Source organism: Chinchilla lanigera, unplaced genomic scaffold (assembly GCF_000276665.1).
Source record: "Chinchilla lanigera isolate Chin_1 unplaced genomic scaffold, ChiLan1.0 scaffold00068, whole genome shotgun sequence".
Classification (NCBI taxonomy): Eukaryota; Metazoa; Chordata; class Mammalia; order Rodentia; family Chinchillidae; genus Chinchilla; species Chinchilla lanigera.
The window spans coordinates 9,101,633-9,113,547 of record NW_004955469.1 but is presented as its reverse complement, the minus strand read 5'-3'; the positions used below and the strand labels follow the sequence as shown (position 1 = coordinate 9,113,547).

The following is an 11,915-nucleotide window of genomic DNA, read 5'->3' as shown; positions in this document are numbered from 1 at the left end:
TGTGGGTTTTATAGATATATATATATAGTCTTTTTGAGATAGGGTCTTGCTATGCAGTTCAAGCTGGCCTTGAGCTCACTTTGTAGCCCAGGCTGGCCTTGAACTTGCAACAATCCTACTGCCTCAGCCTCCGGAGGGCTGGGATTACAGGCATGCTCCACCATGCACAGAAACTAATGTGCATATGATAAGAGTTTTTATAGATTGTAGCACAAAAATATAGGTTATTTTTCACAAAGAAAATAAACACAAGTTAGTAAAAGAAAATAACCAGAAATTATTATTGTTTCATTAGAAACAAGCATCAAAGGCAAATACAATGTTTTAAATAAAAAAGTATGGAAAAGATAGTAAATATAAAACAGGGTAAGCTGTCAAAAGCAGTGGTAAAGTGGATAAAGCAGTGGTGAGTGGTCACATGAGCATGGGTGATGGAGCGTTGATGACGGAGCTCAACCACAAGTCCTTCTCTCCTCCCTTGAGGTCTATCACTGGGTGAAATTCTCCCAACTTTAACCATGAGGTCACGGCCTCTGGCTCCTTGCCCCCATTCTGATGCTATATAGGGGCCCACTAAGAGCTTCTTTGGGAGCATTAATTCAGGTATGGTTGAGTGGGGGCTCATTATGAATAACAAAATACACTCCTCCTATCACGAAAGAAAATACACACTTATTATGCCACGAATAATCTTCTCTTTTTTTGTCTTTTTGAGACAGGGTCTCACTATGCAGTTCAGGCTGGCCTAGAACTCACAACGATCCTCCTGCCTCAGCTTCCCAAGTGCAGAGATTACAGGCGTGCACCACCACGCCCAGCAAAGGATTTTTACTTAATGACCATGACTCCTCAATTCTTCAGCAACTCTCTAAGGAAGCACTGCTGCTGAGGGGGAGAGTCCTGAAAGTGCCAGTCCTAGGCTACCATCCCTAGGACTGCAGGATCTTCTTTCATCCAGATAATGCATGCCTCTCAACTATCTAAGTACCTGAAACTCTGTCTTAGAATTATAGTATTCAAACAGGCAGAAAAACATAAGGAGATAAAGCAGTTGAGCAAGAGTATAAATCAGTTTAACTTAACAGACATCAAAGAACACTCAACAGTATAGCATCTATTTTTCTAAAGTGCACATGGACCATCCCCCAAGATAGATCAGAACGTCAGCCACATCACAAGCCTCAGTAGGTTGAAAAGGATTGAAATCATACAAAGTACGTTCAGCCACTATCATGTCAAATTAGAAACCAATGACACAACTAAATTTGGGAAATGCATAGATATAGAAAGATTAAACAATATTCCCTTAATAATTTACATAAGATATTGCAAGGGCAATAGAAACTAGTTTAAATGAACAAAAATAAAAATACAACACACCAGAATTTGTGGGGTGTTGGGGCTGGGGATTTAGCTCAGTGGCAAAGCGCCTGCCTGGCAAGCACAATGTCATGAGTTCGGTTCCCGGTACCAGAGAAAAACCAAAAACCAAAAAACAAAAAAACAAAAAAACAAAAAAAAAAAGAATTTGTGGGGTGCAACTATAGTGGTGGAAAAGAGGGAAAAATCTATACATGCAAATGCTTATGTCAAAAAAAGAGAAGAAAAAATATCTCAAATCAATACCATAACTGAAAGAAATCAGAAAGGGAAGAACCAACTAAACTCAAATCAAGAAAAAGGAAGGAAGATTAGTGCAGGAACAAAAGAAATAGAAAATAAAAACGAACAGAATACTAGACATAGCAACTTAGTGAGACCCTGCCTTAAAAAAAATAAAAAGGGCTGGGGATGTAGCTGGGTTTAATTTCCGGTACTGCAAAAAAATTTAAATAAATAAATAACAAAAGAGAAGCTATCACTATTCAGCACACATAAATAAAAAGGACAAGGATTATAAACAAATATACCAACAAAAACAGGTAATTTAGTTGAAAGATAACTGTAGAAAAACACAGATTACCACAATTTTCTCAGGAAGGTACAGAAAAACCCCCTTTCCTCACTGGTGTACTGAAATAAGAATTATCGGGGACCTCTACAGTGAGCCTGCAATCTTTTGCCAGGTGTTATGGCACATGTTGAGAAAGAAGGAAAGAGAGAGAGACAGAGAGAAAGAAAGGAAGGAAGGAAGGAAGAGAGAGAGAGAAAGAAAGGGTGAGCAAGAGACAAAATGACAGCACGGTGGGGATACGGGATGACTAGTTGTTCACAAGGAACCAAAGGCAGCCAGAACCTTGGCATTTACTGATTGAGGAGGGGATTACTGGATGACTCAGAGGGGAGAAGTGACTTCATGCTAAGAAGGATCTTGCCCTGGAGTATCTTCAGTCTTCATGGTCTTAGTCTTAGTGGGTGGGAGTGGATGGCCCACCCTTAGAGAAATAATGGGAAATCTCAAAAGGGTGGTACTGACAATCCCAAGCCTCCATTTATCCCTTAAGGAAATATGCAAAATTAGCCATTGTGAATTTGTGGTCCCCCAAAAAGAATTAATACCAATCCTTCACAAATTCTTTCAACCAATAAAATAGGAGGGAAAACTTCCAACTATAGTGTCAGTTTTATTCTAATACCAAAACCAAAGACATTGCAAGAAAGCTACTGACCAATGTCCCTTATTAATACAGGCACAAAGATCATAAACAAAATACTAACAAACAGAATCGGCAACGGGGGCTGGGGATTTAGCTCAGTGACACAGTGCCTGCCTGGTAAGTGCGAGGTCATGAGTTCGATTCCTGGTACCAGAAGAAAATCAATACCTAAAGATAAAAAAAAAATCCAGCAACATACAAAAAAGATGTCCCCATGTTCAAAAGGTATTTGACCAGGAATTCAGGCTTTGCTTAACACTGAAAAATCAATTAGTGTAATATACTATATTGATAGAATAAAGGCAACTAAATGACCATCTCAACAGATGGCAGAAAAAATTTTTTACGAACCCCAGCACACCTTATGATAAAATCATTTAGCAAACTGGAAACAGAAGACAAATTCCTCAATTTGACAAAGAACATCTACAAAAAAACTACAACTAATACCATACTTAATGGTATAACACGAAATTTTTTTTTCTATAAGACCAGAACAAGATAAGGATGTCTACTTTTATTTTTAGTCTTGGAGACTGTGTTCCTAGGGCCATACCCTTGCTAGGCAAACATTCTACCATGCAGCCACACTCCCTACCCTTATTATTTTGTTTCAAGGGTGGGTCTCCCTTAGTTGCCCAGGCTGGCCTCATACTTGGAAGCTTCCCATCTTAGCCTCTTGAGTAGTTGGGATTACACACGTGTGCCACCATGCCCAGCAGGATGTACCCTCTATGCTTTCTTTTCAGTGTTCTATTGGAGGTTCTAGAAAGGGAAGTAAGCAAGAAAAGGAAACAGCATCCAAATTGGGAAGCAAGAAATAAAACTATCTAAAAAAAAAAAAGAAATAAAACTACCTCTATTGGGATGGGGATGTAGCTCAGTGGCACAGCACCTTCCTGGCAAGCGCAAGGCCCTGAGTTCAATTCCTGGTACCAAACAAATAAACACTATATCACAGATGACATGATCTTATGATGATCTAGAAGGAAATCAGTCATTAGACTATACTAATACTAATCAGTCATTAGACTATACTTAGACTATACTAAGAAATCAGTCATTAGAACCAACAAACAAGTTCGGCAAAGTTAAAGAACACAAGATCAATATACAAGAATCAACTGTATTTCTATACAGTAGCAAAAAACAATTAAAAATGAAAATTTTAAACTATTCCATTTATACTAGTACACAAAAGAAAATAATAATAATAATACTATACTTAGAAATAGGAGGCACAGTGGCACATGCCTATAGTCCCGACATTTTGGGTGGCTTCAGTCAGGACGATGGCAAATTTGAGCCTAGCCTGGGCAATTTAGCAGCTTAACGAGACCCTGTCTCAAAATTTAAAAAAATATATTAAAAAGTGCTGGAGATATAACTCAATGTGAAGGCCTTGAGTTCAACCCCCAGTGCTGTGAAAGAAAGAAAGAAAGAAAACAAAAAGTTCAAGATTTGTACATTGAAACTTATAAAATATCATGAAAAGAAATTAAAGAAGATGTAAAAACTGGGAAGATAGCTCATATTCACAGGCTGGAAAAACTTAGTATTCTTATGATAGCAATATTCTCCCAACAGATATATAGATTCAATGCTATCCCCGGCTTTTTTTTTTTCTTTTTTTGCCAAAATCGATACACTGATCCTTAAATTCACGTGCAAGGGAGCCGTAGTAGCCAAAACAATCTTGAAGAGGAAGAGCAAAGCTGGAGGCCTCACATCTCCCAATTCCGAAGCTTACTGCAAAGCTACAGTAATTACGACCGTGAAGCACTGGCATAAAGACAGCGGAAGTGAATTACGAGTTCCTTCATAAACCCTTACATTTAAGCAGAATAAGACCTGCGCCCCTACTCCCTCCAAAAAGTTCACTTTTAATCCCTGGAATTTCTGATATGTTATGCTAGAGGGGAAGGAGAAAGTAAGGTTGCTAATGAGCTGACTTTAAAATAGATTATCCTGGATTGTCTGGCTGGACCCAGTGTAATTACAAGGCTCCTTAAAAGTTCAAAAGGGAGGCAGAAATGTTGGAAGTCAGATGTGACAATGGAAGCCGAGCATAGAGGTGTGACAGCGCTGGCTTTGAAGACATGGGAGAGGAGCACAAACCAAGGAATGCATATGTCTTAGTCCACTTTCTGTTGTACTAACCGAATACTGGTCTGCCTGGGTACTTCATAAAGAAAAGAGATTTATTTAGCTCAGTTTTGGAGGCTGAAAGTCTTAGACTGGGTGTTCAGCCCCTGGTGAAGGTCTCATGGGAGACATCATAGCAGCAAAAGTACATGCAGAAGAGACTGTGGTGACAGAGGAAGCCAGAGACATGCAGGGGCCACGCTTACTGGCTTATAACCAGAAATTCTCGGGAGAACTAATTCCACCAGATTAGCACTAATCTCTTCCCAGGGCGATACCCCATGACCTAATTACCTCTGAAAGCTTCCATTGCCTCAACAGCACATGCCCGGGACCAAGCTTCCTGCACGTGACTCTCAGGGAACACACCCACGCCATTTCCCACCCACAGCCACGAGCGACCTCTAGAAACCCAGAGGTAAGGAGGCTGATGCTTCCTCAGAGGCATCAGAAAGGAACTCAGCCCTCCTGATGCCATCGCATTAGTGCAGTGAGATCTGTGTTGGACTTCTACTCATTAGAACTGTAAAACAATGAATTTATGTTGTTTGAAATTGCTAAGAATCACATAGCTTGTCAGGAGAGCAACCAGGAAACTAGTACAGTAGTCAACTAATATTTGGACAAATGTGCTAGGACATTTGAATGAGGAAAAAGAGTCTTTTCAACAAGTGGTATTAGGACAGCTGAACATCCACATTCAAAAAAACCATACAAAAACTAACTCAAAAGGGACCATAAATTGTTCAAGAAAAAATATTCAATGATCCTTCTTAAAGTACCACCAGGAAGACTCTAACCGGGACTATTTTTTTTATAATAGGCATCACTGCAGTGGTGTCTTACAGTGAGGAATGGAGACGGGATTTAATTCCCAATGCAGCAAGTGGGAATTTACAGCCTAGCAGCTGCGTAGGGGTCAGGGGAGGGGACATTATTAAGAGGAAACCTCAGGATAGGGAGTTCTGGTTAAATCAGTCTACCAAGCTTCTTGCTGAAGACGCCAGCACGACCAGACATCATGTAGGGGATGGTGGAGGCCGAGGAATCCTGATCAAATACTAAGGATGATCAGATATTAAGGATGGGTGATTCTTGGCCAGATGAGGTGGTGTACTGTAATCCTAGTACTCTTGAGGCCTGAAGCAGGAGAATCAAAAGTTCAAACCCAAACTGGGAGCGGAAGCGCATGCCTGTAATCTCAGCACTGAGGAGGCTGAGGCAGGAGGATTGCTGTGAGTTACCGACCAGCCTGGGCTACATAATCATCTCAAGGCCAACTTGAACTACACAGTGAGACTCTGCCTCAAAAAAACCAAACCAAAAAAGAAGAAGAAGAAAGAAAGTTCAAGCCCAGCCTGAGCAACTCAATGACTCAGCCAGACCTTGTCTCAAAATAAAAAATAAAAAAGGGCTGGGGGTGTAGCCTGGTGTAAAAGCCTTGGGTTCAATCCCCAGTAGTGCACACACACACACACACACACACACACACACACACACATATACACAAAACCCTTGTGCATCAGAAGAGACCATCAAGAATGTAAAAAGATGACCCACAGAATCAGAGAAAAATCTTTGTAAGTCATATATCTGATAAAGGACATGTTTCTAGAACATATCAGAACTCTTATAATTCAACATAGGACAAAAAATAAAAGATGAGCCAAAATTTGAGTGGAAATGGCTCACTAGCACTTAAAAAGATGCAAATTAGTAATTTGGAAAATGTAAACCAAAACCACAGTATGGTTCTATATCACTGTGGTACTCGGGATTGAACCCAGGACCTTTCCACTGAGCCACATTCCCCAGACCTTTCAAAATTTTCAAACAGAGTCTCAGTAAATCACTAAAATGCCCATTCTGGGCTTGAATTTGTGATCCTCCTGCCTCAGCCTCCCAGACTACTGAGATTACAGGTGTATGCCACCACACTCGGCAATGGTACAACCAGTCTGGGGGAGTTTGGTAGTTCTAATATGGATACATCATTTGACAGTTTTACTCCTAGGTATCTACTCAAGATAAATGAAAATAGATGTCCACATAAAACATGTCCAAGAATGTTCACAGCAGCATTATTCATTATTGCCAAAAAGAAGAAACAGCCAAAACATCTATCAAATAGGGAATGGATAAATAAAGGAGTGGCCTCATCATACAAAGGAATACTACTTGCCAAGAAAAAGGAATGAAGGTATGATACACAGTACTACATAAATGAACCTGTCGAATATGAGAAGCATTCAGATTATGGATGAAACACCCACATTATGCAAATCCATAGAAACAGGAAGTAGATTTGTGTTTTCAAGAGGCTGAGGGGAAGTGGAGAATAGTGAGTGGATAATGGATACAAAATTTGGGGGAGTGGTAAGAGGTGGAGAAAAACACTCTAAAATGAGATTGTGGAGATAGGTGTGCAGTCCTATGAATATAGGACTGTACAAGAACACATTGAATTGGAACACATTAAATAGGCAGATTAAGGCCAGTGATATAGCTCAGTGGCACAAGGATCTGCTTGGCAAGTGCAAGGTCCTGAGTTCGATTCCCAGTACCAAAAAAAACCCCCAATCAATATCTTTAGTCGGGTGTGGTGGCACACACTTATAATCCCAGCACTCAGGAGGCTGAGGCAGGAGGATCATGAGAGTTCAAGACCAGCCTGAGCTACAAAGTGAGCTCAAAGCCAGCCTGAACTGCATAGCGAGACCCTGTCTCAAACAAGACAAATAAATATATAAATAAATGGGCAGACTGTATGTATGCAAATTATATCTTAATAAAGGTGTTAAGAAAATAGTTCTAAAGCATATAATAGGCACATCCCAAGGGGTGGAAAGGTGTGGAACATGAACAGCTCCTTAGAGAGCAGAGGAAGACAGGAAGTTGAAAAGCGCTCAGATAGGCTCTGTGGCTGGGAGAACAACGGATGAAGCTGTGCCAGCTATAAATTATCTGGGCAGGGTGCCACCTAGGTCCTGAAGGAGAAACTGAGGCATTCAACAGTTCTACCCGCTTCACAGTTTTGTCAAAGACCAGCCTTCACATGATCCCTGAGAGAAGGCCCCAGTACCTCAAGGACGAGATTTTATGACATCAGCGTCTGACCTCTGTGACACAGGCATTCCACACCAGGGAGAGCTGCCTGAGGAAATGGGGCCTTCAGCTCCCACTGGGGATGGCCATGCTGCCCCTTAGACAAAGCCTCAGTCTCCCACAGGCATTTACCAGCTGACCCCACTGCTGCTGTGGCTGCTGGATGTGATAGACCATCTTAGTCAGGGCCTGGCTGATCTAGAGAGGACATCCACACTGGGGAGACAAGGGGTCAGGGAACTAGTGACAGAAATCCAGCATGCTTGAAGAATCTCCGAGTCAGGATTAGGAGGCCAAACACTAGTAGCACAGAGGACTTCTGCCTGGCTGCAGGAGGACTAGGGCAACACTCAGACAGAATCCTGGGTCAGGGTGAGTGCGGGTGATAGGCGCTGGGGCAGAGGGAGGGATAGTCAGTGTTTGATGGCTCTGCTCCTCTCTCTCCCGGATCCCCTCTTCACTAAGTGCCTTGTAAAAAGAGGCCGAGAGAAATCCTCAGTGGTGAGAAGTCACAGCCCCAGAGCCTCCCGCCCCTTCCTGTCTTCCTCCCCATTCCAAACCCCTCCTCTAACTCTGCCTTTTCTCTTTCCCCATTCTCACCTTCCCTGGAACATTTTGCTAGTTTTTCTGACCCAAAAGGGAAAAAGTTCTGGGGTTAGAGAGTTTGTTCTGAAACTGGGCACCCAACGCAGGGCCAGAGGGGGCCTGATCCTCCCATACCATGTCCGCTGTCTCTCTCTGCAGGTCCCATGGGCTGTGTCTTCCTCTCAGTCCCATCAGAAAATCACCACAGCCCCTCAGCTCCCAAGGGGCAGTTCTGATTCTCCATTCCTCTATATTCATCAACGGCTGACTACAAAGATGTGAGAAAGCCAGGCTTACACCGAGGTTCCCACCTGAGCACTCCGAGGGCCTTAGGCAGCAACGCGGGCGCGTCCTTGGCCTATTGCCAATGCCAGCAGCGGCACCACCAGTCTGGAGCAGCACAGCACCCAGAAGGCAGCCTGGATGCTCAGCCACCACTGGGCTCTGAGATCCGAGTCCTGACTCTGCTAGGTTTCTAATCCCTCATCTTGTCGCCCAATCCCTTCTGGACTCAAGGCAATGCAGCCTCAAAACCAGGACCAGGTGCTGCTACCGAATACATTTCCTCCTGAGTGTTCGTCTTCGGGCCCCTCACAGTTTGTGGACTCCCCTCATCCCAACATCCAGCCTCAGTCTCTGCATCAACCCCTCCGTTCTCCTCACCCACTTTTCTCGTCCTCCCCGCAGTCCTACCTCTCCTCCTCCTCACTTCCACAGCCCCACTCTTCCAGCCCTCACGTCTGCTCTTATGATGCTAATTCTGACTTAGCTCCACACCCCTGTTCCTCCTCTCTCCCAAGTTGCCCCACTTTTTTTCACCAGAGCTACCCTTACCTCTCCCTTCCACATTCCTCTTCTCCCTGGAACTACTACTGGTTGTACCCCTCTCCTCCTCTTACCCACCCCTCCTCTCCTTCCCAGCCACAGAACTCTTTTCCCGGATCCCACTGCCAATCCCCTTCCTGCCCCAAAGACCTCCCTAGCTCCCAACTCACACCCCCCAGCCCTTCCCTTACTTCTCCAGGGGTCCACTCGAACAGGCAGGCATGGCACTGGCGCAGAGGAACCAGGTCTCCTGGGGTGGGAGTGGGGTGCACGGCAGACAAGAGGAACCCTGCAGAGTTCAGGGACCCAGGGGCCCTGGCCCAGGCCTTAGTGGCCCAGCTGGGGCTTCGACGCATCGCACGAGACCTGCGGCTACTGCTTTTTCAGTACTTGTGGCTTGGCAGAACCAACGAGGCCCCAGTAGTGGAGTATCCTATATGCCTAGTGTGCCTCCAGCCCCGAAGTCCTTCTTGTCCTATCCCCAGGTACAGTACTATACCCCGGCTGCTTGCCTTCCCTCAACTACTGCCCTGTGCTCCAAACCAAGAATCTGGGCCACTCCGAATAGGCATTGGCTTTGGCCTCCGCCTGCCCCTGGGCGAGGCCAGGGCCTTGAATCTGTTGCCAAAAAGAAGGCAGGAGGAAGTAGGGCCTGGGGGCAAGGCTACTCAGTCCCCTCCATGTCAAGAACCTGCAGCCCAGGGCCCCAGAGCTAGGGCCCAGGCAGATTCAGCTCCAGGCACACCCTCCCAGGCCAGGAGCCTCAGGTCTGCACATCTTCAAACACCAGACTCCACCCGAAGCTCAGGGCCTCCACCTCAGGCCCCAGAACAAGCCTCCCCAAAGCCCAGGCCTTCTCCAGCCCCAAGCTGTCCTGGATGGCCAGAGCCTTTTCCCCAAAAGTTCTCATCCTAGTTCCAGAGTTATAGAGGATCCCTGGACTTCCCCATCCAAACCCCAGGCTCTCCACCAAGCCCCAGATCTCAGGGAGCCGCAGAGACACACTGAAGGGCTGGCTGGCTGGAGGTCAGCTATGTTCTCCTGTTCTGAACCCTGGAAACCCCCTGTGGAGTCTTCTTTCTCCTGGCTGAAGTGGACTAAGGGCACCAGAGGCCCCATTCAGTCTTCATTGTATCCAATAAAGCCTGACTTGAACGCTTGTGTTTGTGTCCTGCTGAACCCTCAGAATTTATGACTACAACTACAAGGGTGCTAGTCCCCAGCAAGGCCCTGGAGTGGGCTATCAAAGGAAACAGAGGGCTTAGGACAGCAGCCTCGTACCCAGGAAGGCAAGGAATCCACAAGGTCCTAGGACCTGAGGTGCACAAGGGCTCAGTCAGGCCCTTCATGGTTTACTTCAATTGTGTGGGACAGACACTGGTGTCCTCAAAGATGAAGCCACAGGTCCTTAGGTTATTGAAGATGCTGCAGCCCTTGTGTCTACAGAGAATTTCTAGTGCTTATCCATAGGGAATCAAGGGGATCCAAACACAGATCAAAAACCCCCAGGTCCTCAAGGACACAGAAGATACCTGTCAGGGAACCCAAGATGTTTCGTAGAATGTCAGAAAGTAGTGGCTGCCACCCATAAGCTGCAGTTGCGTAAGTGGTGATATGAAGCAACTAGAAGGAAATGGCGGACTCTATCCATAAAGGATAGCTATTGTATTAAGGTGGAGTGTGGTTTCCTCATACTGTAAAAAAAAAAAAAAAATGCTTTATTTAGTTAGTTTATGAGTCAGCTAGCGAATGGAAGGGCCTGAGTTAGAGTTGGGCAACCAGTCACACTGATAAAAATTAAGAATAGACAGTGAACTAGGACTTTGGACAAAGAACGAACTTCTTCAGGCTGTGATAGGTGGCCACTAAAAAATTGAGCAATTCCTGTGCTCTGTTTATAATTAGCTCTCACTGGGGGGTGGGGGTGTAGCTACCCATCTGGGACCCCTCCTGAAATTCCAGGAGATATTTACTTCCAATAAAAATTCTCCTTTCTCCTTTGGTTTACGACTTCATTCTTTGTCCTTAGCAGAACCACGAGCCTGGTACGGTAGCAATACAGTATCAGTAAACAATGAACCTGGCATTTGACACCAGGTTCACTTTGAATCCATGCCGCCTTAAGAGCTGCAGGTTGTTTTAGGTATGTGACCTTGGACCAATCCCTTCCTCTCAGGTACAAAGATTCTCCTTTTATCAGCTGGCTTATTACTCCTAAGTGGGGACAGCTCTAATTTTAGAACTTATTAAACGTTTATGGAAGCCTGCCTTGGTTGCACACGCCTGCAGTCTGGGAGGTTGAGGCAGGAGGATGGCAAGTTCAAGTCCAGCATGGCCAATTCAGCAAGACCCTGTCTCAAAATAAGGCGAGGGAGAGTACTGGGAATGTGCGAGCCACAGTACCGAAAAATAAAAACTTTTAAAAAGGGGCTGGGGATGTAGTCCAGTGCGAGAGGACCCGTGTTACACACACACACACACACACACACACACACACACACACAATTATAATTTAGAGCAGCTAGCCGGTCATTACTAGTTAGTAGTGTGCCACATTTCTTGTTTGACTAGGGTATGATTGTAAAAAAATGCCTATTTGTTTTACCTTATGTATAATTGTAGAACATGACGTACCTTTTCTTGGGGATCACTGACAAT

General features: G+C 44.6%; 1 protein-coding gene across 1 annotated transcript; it reads left to right on the top strand.

Moving 5' to 3' along the window:
- Positions 1-7,867: 7,867 nt before the first annotated feature.
- Prr30 (proline rich 30) lies at positions 7,868-10,416 on the top strand. Its single transcript, XM_005400462.1, has 2 exons — positions 7,868-8,219; positions 8,592-10,416. The coding sequence occupies exon 2, from the start codon at positions 8,952-8,954 to the stop codon at positions 10,170-10,172; it is 1,221 nt and encodes a 406-aa protein (XP_005400519.1). The 5' UTR covers positions 7,868-8,219; positions 8,592-8,951; the 3' UTR covers positions 10,173-10,416.
- The last annotated feature ends 1,499 nt before the right edge of the window (positions 10,417-11,915 follow it).